The following is a 15,813-nucleotide window of genomic DNA, read 5'->3' on the forward strand; positions in this document are numbered from 1 at the left end:
ACCTCCTCCCCCTCCCCACCAATGTGGCGTCTCGTTTCCCCAGATGGGGATCCAAAGGCGCAGGAGTGCCGGCCACTGGGCCGAAGTTCGTAATGGGACATGAGGCAGCAGCGTAAGTATCATTTATTCATTCATTTTAATTTATTTAAATATTCAAATGGGGTCCCGTTACCAAGGGTTGGGGTTCCACCATGAGGCCTCGTCCCTGCCGGTAATATCAGGCTTCTGGGTGCGTGGCGGCCCTCTCCTGAGGGAATCTTCAGGGCCCCCCCCAAACATGGACCCCGATGCTTGGGGAGAACAAAATCCAGCCCTAAGTGTTGTTGGAGAGAAAACCTAATGTGTGTAAAAGACTGAGGGTAACACCAAGGAGCAGAGAGAAGTGAGGGGAAAACACACAGGAAATCAATTTAGCAAAAATGATTAACAAGAGCACTTGTCCATTTTCAATAATGTTTATAACTCCAAATAGCCACCTAACATTTTTTATTTTATGGTATATTCATTATAATTAATAAATTAAAGTCACTGTAAGAGATACTTTAGCATGGGGGACAGTATTTGGAAAAGTAGAGGAATTTCACATTAATATTTGTTTTATTTTCTTGTTAATATTTACATTTCCTTTCTTTCTGCAGTTCATCACTCAAGTGGCTATTATTCATGTGTGAGCCTTCCTAATGAGTGTTAGCCAATTATATGATTGCAGGGGCCAGTCACAGTCACAGCCAAAGCCAAATCTACACATTCACTTCCAGCAAGGGTCACTGGGTGGCACTCAAGAGTAGGAACCACAAATTATTTTCCCCCACCCTAACCTGGGGCACTGAGCTAGGACGATACAATTGCACTGCCTCTAAACTAGCTCTTGCTGAGATTAGCAAACTTAGCACGAACTAGAAATAAAACCTAGGATATTCCTGGTTCAATTTTCGACCTAATTTTAAAAATGTGGTTTTACATTGGACTGGAGTTATACCATTGCCAGTGTAAATGCAAAACTGTGTGAGAAAGCCTATTTGAGAGTGCTTTAAACTTCTTTGTATTAGTATGTTCAAGGTTTAGATCAGACCTGTATTATACTGCCACTCTTATGTTAATGCACATCTGAGGCCACTTTACATCACTCTGATAGTGGCAGTATAACTGCAACTGAAGGTACAAAAATTATTTTCTGTTATTAGGTATAAATTTCTGTGCTTGTTGTGCACCGATTTCTGCCACATAAATGGCACCAGTTTTACGACTAACATCCACTAGATGGGGTTTCACATCATCAGCCAATTGAATTGCATCCACTATGTGACAAATCCCAATGTCACCTATTGGCGGGACAGACAAAAAAACTACTCTGTTAATGTTCAACTGGGCCACAACGAAGTACATGTTGTCATATGTTAACCTATAAAGTTAAAAAAAGAAAAAGAACAGTTAAAAACAAATCACTGTTTTGGGAAGATAGCTGCAAGCAATAACAGGAAATGCAGTTACACATATTGCATAAGATGGTCTAAACACTTAGAAAAATGAAATTTTTCTAAGACCAGTGTGATTGATAACAGCCTCAAATTCTACTGGCTGCATTCATAGCAGTTGTTCCAGGATTGCATCTGCCAGTCCCCTCCAACGTTAACCCTGTCAAAATTTACATGGTCAGTGGGAGGACACCTCATTTGCACAGGGCAGGTGGGTCTAAAGTGCCATTTTTGGTAACTGTCCACGTGCCTGGAAATTTAGGCACTTTTCTCACCCTTTTTGGTGGGGGGTGGGGGGGGGGGGGGCGTGGCGGAATGGGGACTGCCTAGATCCCTCTTTCCAACCTTGCAACCAATCCAACTGCGCCCTGATCTAGGAATTGTTCTGGTGAAAATATAATTGTCACCTTCAGGGGACCAGCTACTTACCAGGGGGTATGCTTAATCACACTTCATGCATCAGCTTCCATTACTATGTTGGGTACCTATTCATGGCCAGCATTGGAAACTCACTACTTAAGAATCCCCAAATTCCCACTTAGCATTTGCTGTGAAGGAACGTTCAGAAGTTCCACACCTGCAATACTGAAATTGCAAAGACCTGATGTAACTTGTCCCCTCCATTTCTGTGGGAGTTCTGTCAGTCTCCCATATGAATTGAAACCCAGAAGAATTTTGGTCCCGTGATCTTTACTGAACTTCTGTTCTATGAAGAGAATCGAAACATGTTTGCCATTGTTGGTGCTGTGATGGTGGAAGGAATGGGTTCACAGCCAAAACTTCCACAAAGTGAATTCTAAATCTCAGCCAAAGAAAGGCATAAGGTACAAGCCTGATGCTTCCCCACAGGAAAGGAAGGAAAAATAAAAACCACAACAGGCTAGTTGCATTGAGCCACTTCTCTGTGCATCAAGATCAAAAGCAAGGACACACACATACAGACACCACAGAATTGGCAAAAATGTATATTTAATAAAACAAGTGCCTTGGATTCTTCAGGTTTCAGCCTAAATATTGAGATTCTCCATTATGAATAATTAGTGGAATTTTGAACTTACCTAACAGAGTAAGGGGCATCATCTGTGAAGCAGCTGGTCCAGGACCCTAGCCACTCTCCTGAAGCTGCATCAAATGCTTGCAAACGCTTGTTGCCCCTGTCAGCTACCCAGATCTACAGTTGAAAAATAACAGAATTACAGACAGAACCATTTGCATACTTAAATTTGTATTTTTCTCTCCTTTTGCTTCCTCAATGGAGTCACTTGCTGTAATGCCAAGAATTGCAGAAAATTCTTAGGCTTCTCATAAAACATTATTGATACTGCCTCGTAATTCGATGACAACAGGACTGCCTGCAATGAGGCCAATCAGCATCTTCAGATTTTTCCATAATGAGGAGTGAAATACATCATAATTTTTATCTTGGTTTCAATTTTCTATGAATTATTTTGTGCATTGAGGTGATTGCTTTCAGTGATGAGAATGAAATATTTTACCAGTTTTTACACCTAGTATCAGAACCAAGCCTTTCCAGCTCAAGGGCAGAATATACCCTGCCCCAGTAATGAGCCTTGACCCAAACTTAAAATGGCACCCCCACTGGATGTGTGATATTTCTGTCAGCCATTCTTGTTATTCCAGTGTGAGACAGCTAACAATGTCAAATCAGGAGAAGTTTGTCATGTAGATGAAGTCTAATCAGAAGTCTGATTAAGATACCTAAAGTGACTTTAGTTTAAGGAAAGGAGGAGGCAGACTGCTATTATCCCATCACTTTGGGTTGGATTTTTTTCTGCACTGGGAGGTAAAAATACAGTTGTTGTTTGCTGCATTACCAATTTCTCTTAATTTTAATGAAGATGTTTTATTTACATGTAAAACGCATTACAATTTTAGATTTAACAAATTTGCTAGGAGCTCATATTGGGGATTAAGGTGGCTCCTGCACCCAACTTCCCAATATGCATTCCTGGAATGCAAAGTTCTACACTGGGAGCAGTGGTTAGCACTGCAGCCTCACAGCTCCAGCGACCCGGGTTCAATTCTGGGTACTGCCTGTGTGGAGTTTGCAAGTTCTCCCTGTGTCAGCGTGGGTTTTCTCCGGGTGCTCCGGTTTCCTCCCACAAGTCAAAAGACTTGCAGGTTGTTAGGTAAATTGGCCGTTATAAATTGCCCCTAGTATAGGTAGGTGGTAGGGAAATATAGGGACAGGTGGGGATGTGGTAGGAATATGGGATTAGTGTAGGATTAGTATAAATGGGTGGTTGATGGTCGGCACAGACTCGGTGGGCCGAAGGGCCTGTTTCAGTGCTGTACCTCTAAAACTAAAACTACAATCACAAGCACTAAAATTTCAGTTGAATATTTGCAAATATTTTGCAAAATAATGGTAAAACTAGTTTCTGAGAGAGCTGTTAATTATATCTCTTGCAAAGACTCAAATGCAAATTGATAAAATAGCCAAATTTTCAATATATTTTTGATTTTAAAACTGTACTTTCAGATAATTCATTTAACAATGATATAGGCTGATACTTACCCTCCCGACAGTATCTTCCGTTACACTGTGTGGAATGTAAAATTGAGAAGGTCCAGCTCCCTTTTCTCCTTTCATCCAAGCTATCCCGAAGCCTACAACAGATAAGAGCATCAGCTAGAGGAGAATTTGATTTCTTTAGTTATTCGCTTCTTGTAGAGTATAATCCAATTGGGTGGAAAAAAACTGTATGGCTGAATGCAGCAGTAAATAGGCACTAGATTAATTTATAAAAACAAAAATGCTGGAAATACTCAGCAAGTCCGGCAGCATCTGTGGAGAGAAGCAGAGTTAATTGTAGTTTTAGCTTCAGGTCAGTGACCTTTCATCAGAATAACTAGATCAACTAGATTAAGTTAATGTTCATTATGTATAGATCCAATGGGCTGTAATATATATTTGATGAAAACAATGGTGGTCTGCCTGCGCAGACCACATGCCATGAAGCTGCACGATGGCTCATTTAAATGGCCGGGGCGAACTGCCCACCTCTTGTGCAGGCGCTGACACAATTTTTAAAGGGCTCCGAGCCCTTCCATTCAATTTAAATATTTGAAATGGTTACAAAAAATTTTAAAAACATTTAATTTGCCCCTTCCCCACCCCCAATAACCGTGCAATTACCTTCTTGCCCTCTCCCTCCCAAAACACTTCCCCTGCCCACCTGACCTACCCCACCACCCCAGTACATAAACTTTAAACTCTAACTTCCCACCATCCCCTAAACCAATGATAATTAGTTTGACCCCATTTCCTCCACTCCCGCACTGAGAAACTTACCTGCTCCTCACTCCCCACCAGTGTTCTGCCTTGGTTCTCCGGACGGGGATCCAAAGGCGCGGGAGTGCCGGCCACCGGCACCAATATCGCAGAGGGACGGAAGGCAGAGGCGCAGTTTTAATTCATTCATTCATTTTAATGGATTGAAATATGTTAATGGGTGTCCCATCGATGAGCGGTGGGGGGACCGCCACAAGGACTCACCGCTGCCGGCAATATTGGGCTGGGCCTTCCTGGCGTCGAGGCCCATGGAGGACCTCTGCCAGAGGGATTTTTTGTCCCCCACCCCACCTGCCACGATCCCCAAAGCTGAGGGAGTCTGTAAAATTCAGCCCAATATATTAACCAGTTTCAATGCCAAGCAGTCCCAGATCAGGAGTATATATATTCCTGACCCCATTACTTCTCAATGAGAAAATTTTGCCAGATCTAAGAACATAAGATTGCTCGAAAAGTTCAAAAGGAAAAAGACTGACATTTTCAGAATTAGTTTGAATACAAGGGATGAGGTGACCTTAGCATTAAATATCACTTGATTTAATATTAAGTCATACAAGTATTCAAAATGATTGACCTTTAGACTTCATCTAAAGCAGAATTTTTAAAAATTGCTTACGAATCCCTCTAACTTTCTTTCAAAGCACCTTGGTTTCAATAGGCCATGCACCTCCTGTGTCTGAGAGGATATTCCTGGTTCTCCACCAATTTTGCCCTTCAAGTAGCAGCTAACATGCAACTATTGCCTTCTGATGTCTGTCCCTCAGATTTTTCCTTCCTGCAGAGATGCACCTGACCCCAGGTTGGCAACTCCACAGAGTATCAAAGCTGAGTTTTGGGACTCCTTAGAAAGGGGCGAGAGAGTGTGTTAGATGGAATGGGGGGGAAAATTATTGGGTATCTGCAAGAAAGGAAAAACCTAGGCTGTAGTATCCAAATATGGTACAACTACACACTTTACTGCAGCAGATTTTGGAAATAGCAAAGTAGTCACTGTGCATTTTATAGCCCCCCCAACAGTAGCTACACTGTAGGACAGAATATAAATCAAGAAATAATTGGGGCTTGTAGGAAAGGTACTGCAATAATTGTGGGCGATTTTAATCACACATAGATTTGACCGATCAAATTGGCAAAAGTTGCCTGCAGGTTGAGCTCACAGAGTTTATTAGGGATAGTTTCTTAGAACAATATGTTCTAGAACTAACCCGGGAGCAGGCCATTTTAGAACTAGATTAGATTAGATTAGATTAGAGATACAGCACTGAAACAGGCCCTTCGGCCCACCGAGTCTGTGCCGAACATCAACCACCCATTTATACTAATCCTACACTAATCCCTTATTCCTACCAAACATCCCCACCTGTCCCTATATTTCCCTACCACCTACCTATACTAGTGACAATTTATAATGGCCAATTTACCTATCAACCTGCAAGTCTTTTGGCTTGTGGGAGGAAACCGGAGCACCCGGAGAAAACCCACGCTGACACAGGGAGAACTTGCAAACTCCACACAGGCAGTACCCGGAATCGAACCCGGGTCCCTGGAGCTGTGAGGCTGCGGTGCTAACCACTGCGCCACTGTGCCGCCCATTACAACTACTAATGTGTAATGGGACAGGATTAATAAATGACCTCATAACAAAGGATCCTCTAGGCAAGAGTGACCATAACTTGATAGAATTTCAAATTCAGTTTCACAAGGGTATGGAGGCAAAGTTGGCTAAAGTGGACAGGGAAAATAAATTAAAAGGTAAAACAATAGAGAAGCAGTGGCAGACATTTAAGGAGATATTTCCTAACCCTCAACGAAGATATATTTTATTGAGAAGAAAAGACTCTTGTAGAAGGATGCACCATCCTTGGCTAACTAAGTAAGTTAAGGATGATATTAAACTGAAAGAAAAGGTGTACAATGCTGCAAAGATTCGTGGAGGCCAGAAGTTTGGGAACATTTTAGAAACCAGCACAGGATGATTAAAAAAAGGGAGAAATTAGAATATGAGAGTACACTAGCAAGTACTCTAAAAGAGACAGTAAAAGCTTCTACAAATATATAAAAAGGAAAAGAGTAGCTAAAGTAAGTATTGGTCCCTTAGAGGATGAGACTGGGGAATTAATAATGTGAAACAAGAAAATGGCAGAGACTCTGAACAAGTATTTTGTATCTGTCTTCATAGTAGAAGATACAAAAAGCATCCCAAAAATAGCAGAAAATCAATAGGCAAAAGGGAAGGAGGAACTTAAAACAATCACTATCACTAGAGAAGAAGTACTAAGAAAACTAATGGGACTAAAGGCTGACATGTCATCTGGACCTGATGACCTGCCTCCGAGGGTCTTAAAAGAAGTGGGTGCAGAGATAGTGGATGCATTGGTTGTAATCTTCCAAAACACCCTATATTTTGGAAAAGTCCCAGTGAATTGGAAAAGTGTAAATGTAATGCCTCTATTCAAGAAAGGGGAGGGGTTTGACAGAAAGCAGGAAACCACAGGCCAGTTAGCCTAACGTCTGTCATTGGGAAAATGCAGAGGACAAAGCCCCCAATCAAAATATATGATTCTGATTGTGGTGGGAGCAATGCACCATCAATTCAGTCCCACCGCTCCACAGGTTGCATCATACATATCTTTAAGCTTTCCAATTCAAAGAAAGCAGCAGCCGAATTGAAACAATCTAGTAACCCCTGAATGAGGCAAACCAAACCAGGTACCTTTAGATATCAACAAATTAACTATTTATTAAAAAAAACTAAAATCTTAAACACTACTAAGATAAACCAATATCTAAAGACCTTATAACTTATTTAAAGAATCTAACTCCCGCATTCGCATACATATACTCAAACTAACAGTATTTTGTTGTTTAATTAGCTGCCTGAAAAAGAATGAACAAACAATAAAGTCTTTGCAGATTACGCTTCCTGACGAATGGTCCTCTGATTCAAAGTTCACTTGCAGTCTTTCAAGGCCTGATGAGGAAAGGATCCTTTCAGAGACAGGAATTCAGCAGTTCAGTTCAGCATTTGAAGCATTAAACTCTTCTTCTTTCCAGTGATGAACAAAGCAGATCAATAATTTTTTTTTAAGGAATTAATCTGGCTAGACTTTTTAGAATTTTGTGAGAGAATAATAAACTAACTTCTCTTCCTTCAGTTTAAATGATCTGAGAGCTCATCTTTCACCCTTCAGGTGCTAGCTGTGTTAACTGTCTGTGTTTGGCAGCCAGTTTCAAATTCAAATGGCAACATTGTATTTCATCTCTTCTCAATTTGTATGGTTGTAGCTAGGCAACTGGAATGCACTTTCACTTACACTACCTGGAGCTTGTTGCCTTCAAGTAGTACTGATCTTTTTACAGCCTTAAAGGCGCACCACAATATTTCCCGAGGTAAAAAAAAGGATCATGACATTTAGAAAATCATAATGCCATCAAGCAGAGTCAACATGGTTTTATGAAAGGGAAATCATGTTTGACAGATTTATTAGAGTTCTTTAAGGATGTAACAAGCATGGAGATAAGAGGAACCAGTAGATGTAGTGTATTTGGATTTCCTAAAGGCATTTGATAAGGTGCCAAATAAAAGGTTACTACACAAAATAAGAGCTCATGGTGTTGGGAATAATATATTAGCCTGGATAGTGGATTGGCTAAATAACAGGAAACAGAGAGTCGGAGTAAATGGGCATTTTTAGGTTGGCAATCTGTAACTAGTGGAGTGCCACAGAAGTCAGTGCTGGGACCTCAACTATTTATGATCTATATTAATGACTTGGATGAAGGAACCAAGTGTATTGTAGCCAAATTTGCAGACGATACAAAGATAGGTAGGAAAGCAAGGTATTAGGAGGGCACAAAGTGTCTGCAAAGAGATATAGATAGGCTAAGTGAGAGGGAAAACAATTGGCAGTTGGAATATAATGTGTAAAAATGTAAGGTTGTCCACTTTGGTGGGAAGAATAGAAAAGCAAAATATTATTTACATAGAGAGACCGCAGAATACTGCGGTACAGTGGGATCTGGGGTCCTTGTACATGAATCACAAAAAGCTAGCATGCAGGGACAGCAAGTAATTCGGAAGGCAAATGGAATGTTGGCATTTACTGCAAGGAGGATGGAGTACAGAAGTAGGGAAGTCTTGCTACAACTGTACAGGGCATTTATGAGACCGCACCCAGAGTACAGTCATAGAGTTATACAGCACAGAAACAGGACATTCAGCCCTTCGTGTCCGTACCAGCCATCAAGCACCTATCTATTCTAATCCCATTTTCCAGCACTTGGCCCGTAGCCTTGTAAGGTATGGCGTTTCAAGTGCTCATCTAGATACTTCTTAAATGTTGTGAGGGTTCCTGCCTCTACCACCCCTTCAGGCAGTTTGTTCCAGATTCCAACCACCCTCTAGGCAAAAAACAATTTCCTCAAATCCTTTCTAAACCTCCTGCCCCTTACTTAAATCTATTCCCCCTGGTTATTGACACCTCCACTAAGGGGAGGTGTCTACCCTATCTACGCCCCTCATAATTTTGTACACCTCAATCAGGTCCCCCCCTCAGCCTTCTCTGCTCTAAGGAAAACAACCCTAGCCTATCCAGACTCTCTTCACAGCTGAAATGCTCCAGCTGAGGCAACATCCTGGTGAATCTCCTTTGCACCCTCTCCAGTGCAATCACATCCTTCCTATAGTGTGATGACCAGAACTGTACTCAGTACTCCAGCTGTGGCCTAACTAGCGTTTCATACAGCTCCATGATAACCTCCCTGCTCTCATATTCTATGCCTCAGCTAATAAAGGCAAGTATCCCATATGCCTTCCTAACCACCTTATCTACCTGTACTGCTGCCTTCAGTGAGCTATGGATAAGTACACCAAGGTCCTCTGATCCTCTGTACTTCCTAGGGTCCTACCACCCATTGTATATTCCCTTGCCTTGTTAGTACTGCGTACAGTTTTGGTTTCCTTACTTAAGGAGGCATATACTTTCATTGGAAGCAGCTCAGAGAAGGTTCACTAGGCTGATTCCTGGGATGAAGCGGTTATCATGAGAAAAAGTTGAGCGGTTTGGGCCTATACTGATTGGAGTTTAGAAGAATGAGAGGTGATCTTATTGAAACAAATAAGATTCTGAGGGGGCTTGACAGGGTAGATGTTGAGAGGATGTTTCCCCTTGTGAGGGAATCTAGAACTAGGGGTCATAGTTTCAAAATAAAGGGTCTGCCTTTTAAGACAGAGATGAAGAGGAATTTTTCTCTCAAAGGGTCGTTAATCTTTGGAATTCTCTTCTCCACTCAACAATGGAGGCTGGGTCATTGAATATATTTAAGGCTGAGTTAGACAGATTTTTGATCTACAAGGAAGTCAAGGGTTATGGCAGGGTGATAGGCAGGAAAGTGGAGTTAAGACCACAATCAGATCAGTCATAATCTTATTAAATGGCAGAGCAGGCTCGAGGGGCCAAAGGCCTACTCCTGCTCCTATTTCTTATGTTCTTATATTATGTAAAAATGTAAATTTCTACATACATAAAATAGCTGCACTTATTGAGTATTTTTAAAAAGTATTCTTCCACAATAAGTATCTGTGATTTCAAATTTTATGGCAGCTGTCTCATAAGCAGCCTTTAAAACTACAACTACATTTAAACTAGGGAGCTGCAGTAATTTCTAAGCTTTGAGGAAGTCAACTGGAAAACATTTTGGCACCAAACTGAAACATTCTCTTCTCAGCAAGCCACGACCATAGAATTTTAATAGTGCCGCACCCATTTTCAAGTGCCAAATGGGTGCATAAGCATTTACCATGGTGGGATTGACATTTATTGCCAGAAGTGGGCAGTCTGCCATATTGGTAATGGCAGAAAGAGAGGCATCCAAGGCCTGAGCGTGAAACAGGCGTTAGGCTCTTTACATGTGCAAAAAGTGAACCTAAAGCTTGCTTGAGGCCCACTTTGCAAAACCGCATGGTCTGAACGCAGCCTGCGGTAGGCGAGCTGCATTCAGGAAAATGTGGTCCACATATGGTTTAACCAGCAATCCTTAAAGGCATCACAAAAAAAGTTTTTTAAAAACTTTACTGAAGTGGAGCCAAGGGCAGATGCAGCATATGTTAGATACAGATTACACCTCCTTCTAAACTGTCCCATCCAGCTCTCTCAAGGAGGAACATGAGAAATCTTAAAGCAGCTCATTTGCTCGAGGGACAGTATCTCAGTCTGCTTTGAGATAAGGAGGGGAGAAAACTGTAAAGAAATTAAATCTCTTCCCCAAACCTTCCATCCATCCCGAGACAGTTACAATATAGTAAATTTAAACCACAAAGAAAATTGCTCTCAAAAGAAATGTCATTAAACAGTCACTGAAGTTAACAACTTAAACAATTAAAATTACCTTGTGCCAGTTTGATTAGCCTGTTATTTAAGCCTCCATCACCATCCACAATGTACACTTCCCCCTTCCTAGAAACAAAGACTTCTGCTGGTTGATCAAACTGCAATGGATTTAAATCAGAGCCAGGAGTTCCAGGTGTTCCCAGAATTTGAAGAAGTTTTCCAGACGGAGTGTACTGTTTGACTGTGTGCCCATACTTTCCTAGAGCAAAATGAAAGAACTTGCATTTATAAAGCTCCTTTCAAATCCTCAGGATGGCTCCCAGAGTATTTCATAGAGAAAAAATTACCTTTGAAATACAGTCACTGTTATTTTGTAAGCAAACGTGGCAGATTCTCCCCTCAACACCTTGCCCTCCCATTGCAATATAATTTACGAATTTGACCAACTTGCATTGCATTCTGAATCCAGGTCCCTCTGCACAAGCCTCTGAAGCGTGAATTCACTTCTCTAGCTAGTAACTGCTGACAATTTCTTATTCATCTCGTAAGGTTTACCTAGGATGCTTGCCTTCTTAAGTTGCTGTAGTAGGTTTTCATGTGGGGTTTTAATCAAAAGTTTTATCAAGTCCAGGCATACAACATCTTTGGACTTTTCAACATGCACTTAGAAATCTACTTCCTCAAAGAAGTCAAGGAGGTTGGTCAAGCAACACTGAGCTGAAATCATGGTAAAGTGAGATAAGTATTTTAAAATGTTTTAAAATTGTGAGAGACTGAACGTGTGTAGGTTCTTCTTCTACAACATGTCAAAGTAACAGCCTCCAAAACTTTCACTGAAATGAAACCATAGTCAAGCTATAATCCTCTTTCACCATTTCTTGTATTGGTTTTGATATGGTGAGATGGATATGGTATTACAGAATGCATACAATTAACCTGATTTTAAAGACCACCCTGCTCCTCTCTTGAAAAAAATAATTCATTTGTCCTTGTATTAGGAGACCATCTGTCCTTTCGTGCCATAGTTGGCACAATGAAAAAAAACTTGAAAGCCCAGTGGTTCTGACGGAGAACTAACATCCAGATATCCTGAGTTCAAATCCCTTTTCAAATCACATGCCAAGCTGTGAAATTGAATAGCACTGGAAAAATAACCTGCACCATATAAATTATACTACATATATGGTGTGCCCACCCCCAAAATGAACAAGTGAAATTATTACAATCAAATAAAGTGCAGGATAAACATTCATCATATCAATTTTATATTTACAAAAGCTGAAGCTGTAAATTCCACTAAGCCATTCATACCATTTCCAACATCTGTCACCCACACAGAAGTCACAGCTGACGAGCTGGCTGCAAATATCCCATGTGGCATCTCAATTGTCGTGGTATTCCACTCTTTGAGGAAGTATCCACCCTCTGTAAACATCAAAACTTTCGATACTGATTCTCCTCTCTGGAAAGTTTAAGAAAATAATGGCCTTTTTTTGTAACTGAGAGACTTTAAAGCATTAATAAAATATTTTGATGCAATACACCAAATACTTTGAACTGCTACTTAAAGCACCACAAAAAATTCTTCTTAATGTTGTCTTCACTCTATTTTCTGGCAGCTAATGTAAGGTAATAATACCTGTATTAGCCAAGACTTGGAATAGGTTATTGCAAGTGTACAGTTTGCACAATTATAGAAGCACAAGTATAGTTTCTATTTTCTGGTAATATTGCATCAACTTTTTCAAAAGAAGTTAGAGCATAGGAACAGCAAAGGCCATCCTGCTCATCTAAATTTATCTCTCCAGTAGACTGATTTCCATAATGGCATCTCACTGTATGGTTAATAAGCCCAAAGTTTATCCCTTCGTTACCATGCTTGATAGATTAATGAATAGTAAGAAATGTTTGGAGCAAAGAAGCTTACACAATTTACTTTTACTGATTTCCATTAAGGATCATGCTAAAAGACACAACATACTTGTATTTGGTATGTTCATTTGGTTTAGTGGTACAATATGTTGTATTATGTCACTGGAGGTGCAACACAACTACATGCATCTCGAAAGGGAAAGGGGAGAGTGATCCTGACTGTTCCTGCCCACCTCTACCAATATAATCACAAATGGCAGAAGTCTGGGTTCAAGTGACTAGCCCACCTTCCTGGTAGGAAAGCAGCAAAGCAGGAGAAATTAAATAATATGTGAGGAGAGTATTAAACAATTTTTATGTTACAATGTGTTCAAGTGCAAATGTGTAACTCACCTGTGCCACATAGACGATATCTGCAAATGGATCGACTGCAACACCAAACACCTGACCTGTGAAAAATTCTGGAAACTTAGGCCATCCAGTATCCAGTTTGTAGAGATTTTTCTCAGCCAGTCTAGATGATTCCAAGTAATATCCAGCTGATGCCTGATGGATGCAGGCATGAAAAACAATTTTAAACACTGCCCCCAAATATCTGGTCCACTATTCTACAAAGGTTTGTCAAGTAGTTATGGTATAATACCATGGAAAGATTGGAATACAGGAAACTATGCTTCAGTTTTACTTATTCTATTCAGTTAACTGAAGATGACATCTTTTCCCACTACATCATTGTTGGAAGGAAAGAAAAAGCCTTCTCTCAATGCACTACTGTTACATGTATAAACCCCAGATAGCTTTCAACAAGTTGACCATTACAGTCTTACGTCCTGCAGTTCTAAATGTAACTTTGTAAAAAAACACTGAAGAGCAGGTAGATGACAGCCAGTCTCTTCTGTATGAATTAACAATAGCTCTTCACACAACTGGAATGTTAAAGGAAAGTGATTGTGACAAATACCTGTTCCAAATTTGTGCTAATGATCTTGCACTACTTCGCAGTTTGAGATTTGGCTTCTTCGACAAAGGGTCTGACATATTTAGAACTCATTGAAGCTCCTCCCCTAGCTCAGTGTGTCAGATGGAGAGGAAGAAGTCAGGCAGGATTCTTATCCCTGATCACTGCCCAGTAATCCCTGATTGAAAGTGCAAATTTGTGGCTGCTAGGACTCCTATGATCAAAAGGCTTGCTGACACTTGCTATCTAGGATCGAGATGAAGAATGGTCACTTGGACTGGGTATGACAGTGTCTCGGGTACCAGCAAAACTGTTTCCTAGCACAACTAAGTACTTACAGAAGTCGGGAACAAACTGAAAAGAAAAAAAAACTCATTACTGTTCTTTAAGTATACAGGGTCTGAGGCCTGTTCTGGGATTTACAACAAACGTAAACTCCAATTTTAAGAACAGCAACAGAAAATGCTAAAATATATATCAATATCTGAAATGAGAAAAGGAAATAAAATTGATACCAAGCCAAAGGAGATGACATTAGGGCATTTGGCCAAAAGCTTGATCAAAGATCAAGTTGAAAAGAGCACCTTAAAGGTGGAGATGTTTAAGGAGGGAATTCTAAAGCTTAAGCCTAAAAGGCTGAAGGCATACCCACCAACTGTGGGACAAAGGAAATGGGGAATGCACAAGAGTCCAGAGTTGGGGGAATCACAGAGTTCTCAGAGAATTGTAGGGTAGAGAAGGTAACAGGGAAAGGGGTGGCCAAGGCTATGGATGAAGTTAAATACGAGAATGAGAATTTTAAAATTGAAGTGTATGTGGACCAGAAGTGAGCAATGGGTGAATGGGCCAATGAGACTGGCATGAATTAGGCAGCAGTTTTGGATTAGCTTACATTCTTGGATGGTGGAAGATGGAAGGTCAACCAGAAGAGCACTGGGATAGTAGAGCCTGAATTCAAAAGGACATAAGTGTTCTATGTCCCAAAGAGCTTCACAGTTAGTCAAGTTACTTTTGAAGCAGTTGCTGTTGTAACTGAGGGAAATGCAACAGGCAATCTGAGCATAGCAAGGTCCTACAAACAGCAATAAGATAAATCACCAGATAATCTGCTTTTGGTGTTGTTGGTTGAGGGATCAATGTTGGCTAGGGCACCAGGAGAAATTCCCTTGCTCATTTTCAAAACATGCCATGGGATTGTTTGTCTGAGGGTCAGACAGAGCCTCGATTTAGTGCTTTGTCTGAAAGATGGCATCTCTGACAATGCAGGACTCCCTCAGTAGTGTACTGAAGTGTCAGCCTAGATTACATGCTCAAATTTCTGCAGTGAGGCTTGAACCCACACCCTTCTGTTCAAAATGAGTGCTTGCCTCTTTACACTTTTTTAAAAAATGTAAGTGTGCCACATGAAGTGTGACAGACAGGCAAGTGCCAGACAGTTTTTATATTTACAGGCAAGTATAGAGCAGAGAAGATTAAGAGGAGATTTGATAGAGGTGTTCAAAATCATGAACGGTTTTGAGAGAGTAAATAAGCAGAATTTTTTTTAAACACAGCGAGTTGCTGTGATCTGGATTACGCTGTCTGAAAGGGTGGAGGAAACAGGTTCAATAGTAACTTTCAAAAGGGAATTGGATAAATACTTGAAGGGATAAAAATTTGCAGGGCTATAGGGAAACACTGGGAAAGTGGGAATGGTCGGACAGTTCCACCAACCAGCTGGCACTAGGAGGATGGGCCAAATGATCTTCTGTGTTGTATCATTCTATGATTCTATAACTGAATATTCCCAAAAATGTCACACACGCAGTCCATTATTCCCCAATGAAACATTTTAGAATAGTCATTGCAACCATATATAAAAGA

The 15,813-nt window shown here is 40.7% G+C and overlaps 1 protein-coding gene across 1 annotated transcript in view; it reads right to left on the reverse strand.

Annotated features, from left to right (window-relative positions):
- The window catches only part of LOC137371233 (NHL repeat-containing protein 3-like), a 28,000-nt gene continuing 12,187 nt past the window's right edge, over positions 1 to 15,813 (reverse strand). Inside the window, exons 2-7 of the mRNA XM_068033443.1 lie at positions 13,386 to 13,538; positions 12,432 to 12,582; positions 11,179 to 11,379; positions 4,015 to 4,106; positions 2,534 to 2,646; positions 1 to 1,402 (exon numbers count right to left, since the gene is read on the reverse strand). Coding sequence (XP_067889544.1) covers positions 1,168 to 1,402; positions 2,534 to 2,646; positions 4,015 to 4,106; positions 11,179 to 11,379; positions 12,432 to 12,582; positions 13,386 to 13,538 — 945 coding nt within the window. The 3' untranslated portion in view covers positions 1 to 1,167. The remainder of the gene's footprint in view (positions 1,403 to 2,533; positions 2,647 to 4,014; positions 4,107 to 11,178; positions 11,380 to 12,431; positions 12,583 to 13,385; positions 13,539 to 15,813) is intronic.

This window comes from Heterodontus francisci, chromosome 6 (assembly GCF_036365525.1).
Source record: "Heterodontus francisci isolate sHetFra1 chromosome 6, sHetFra1.hap1, whole genome shotgun sequence".
Lineage (NCBI taxonomy): Eukaryota > Metazoa > Chordata > Chondrichthyes > Heterodontiformes > Heterodontidae > Heterodontus > Heterodontus francisci.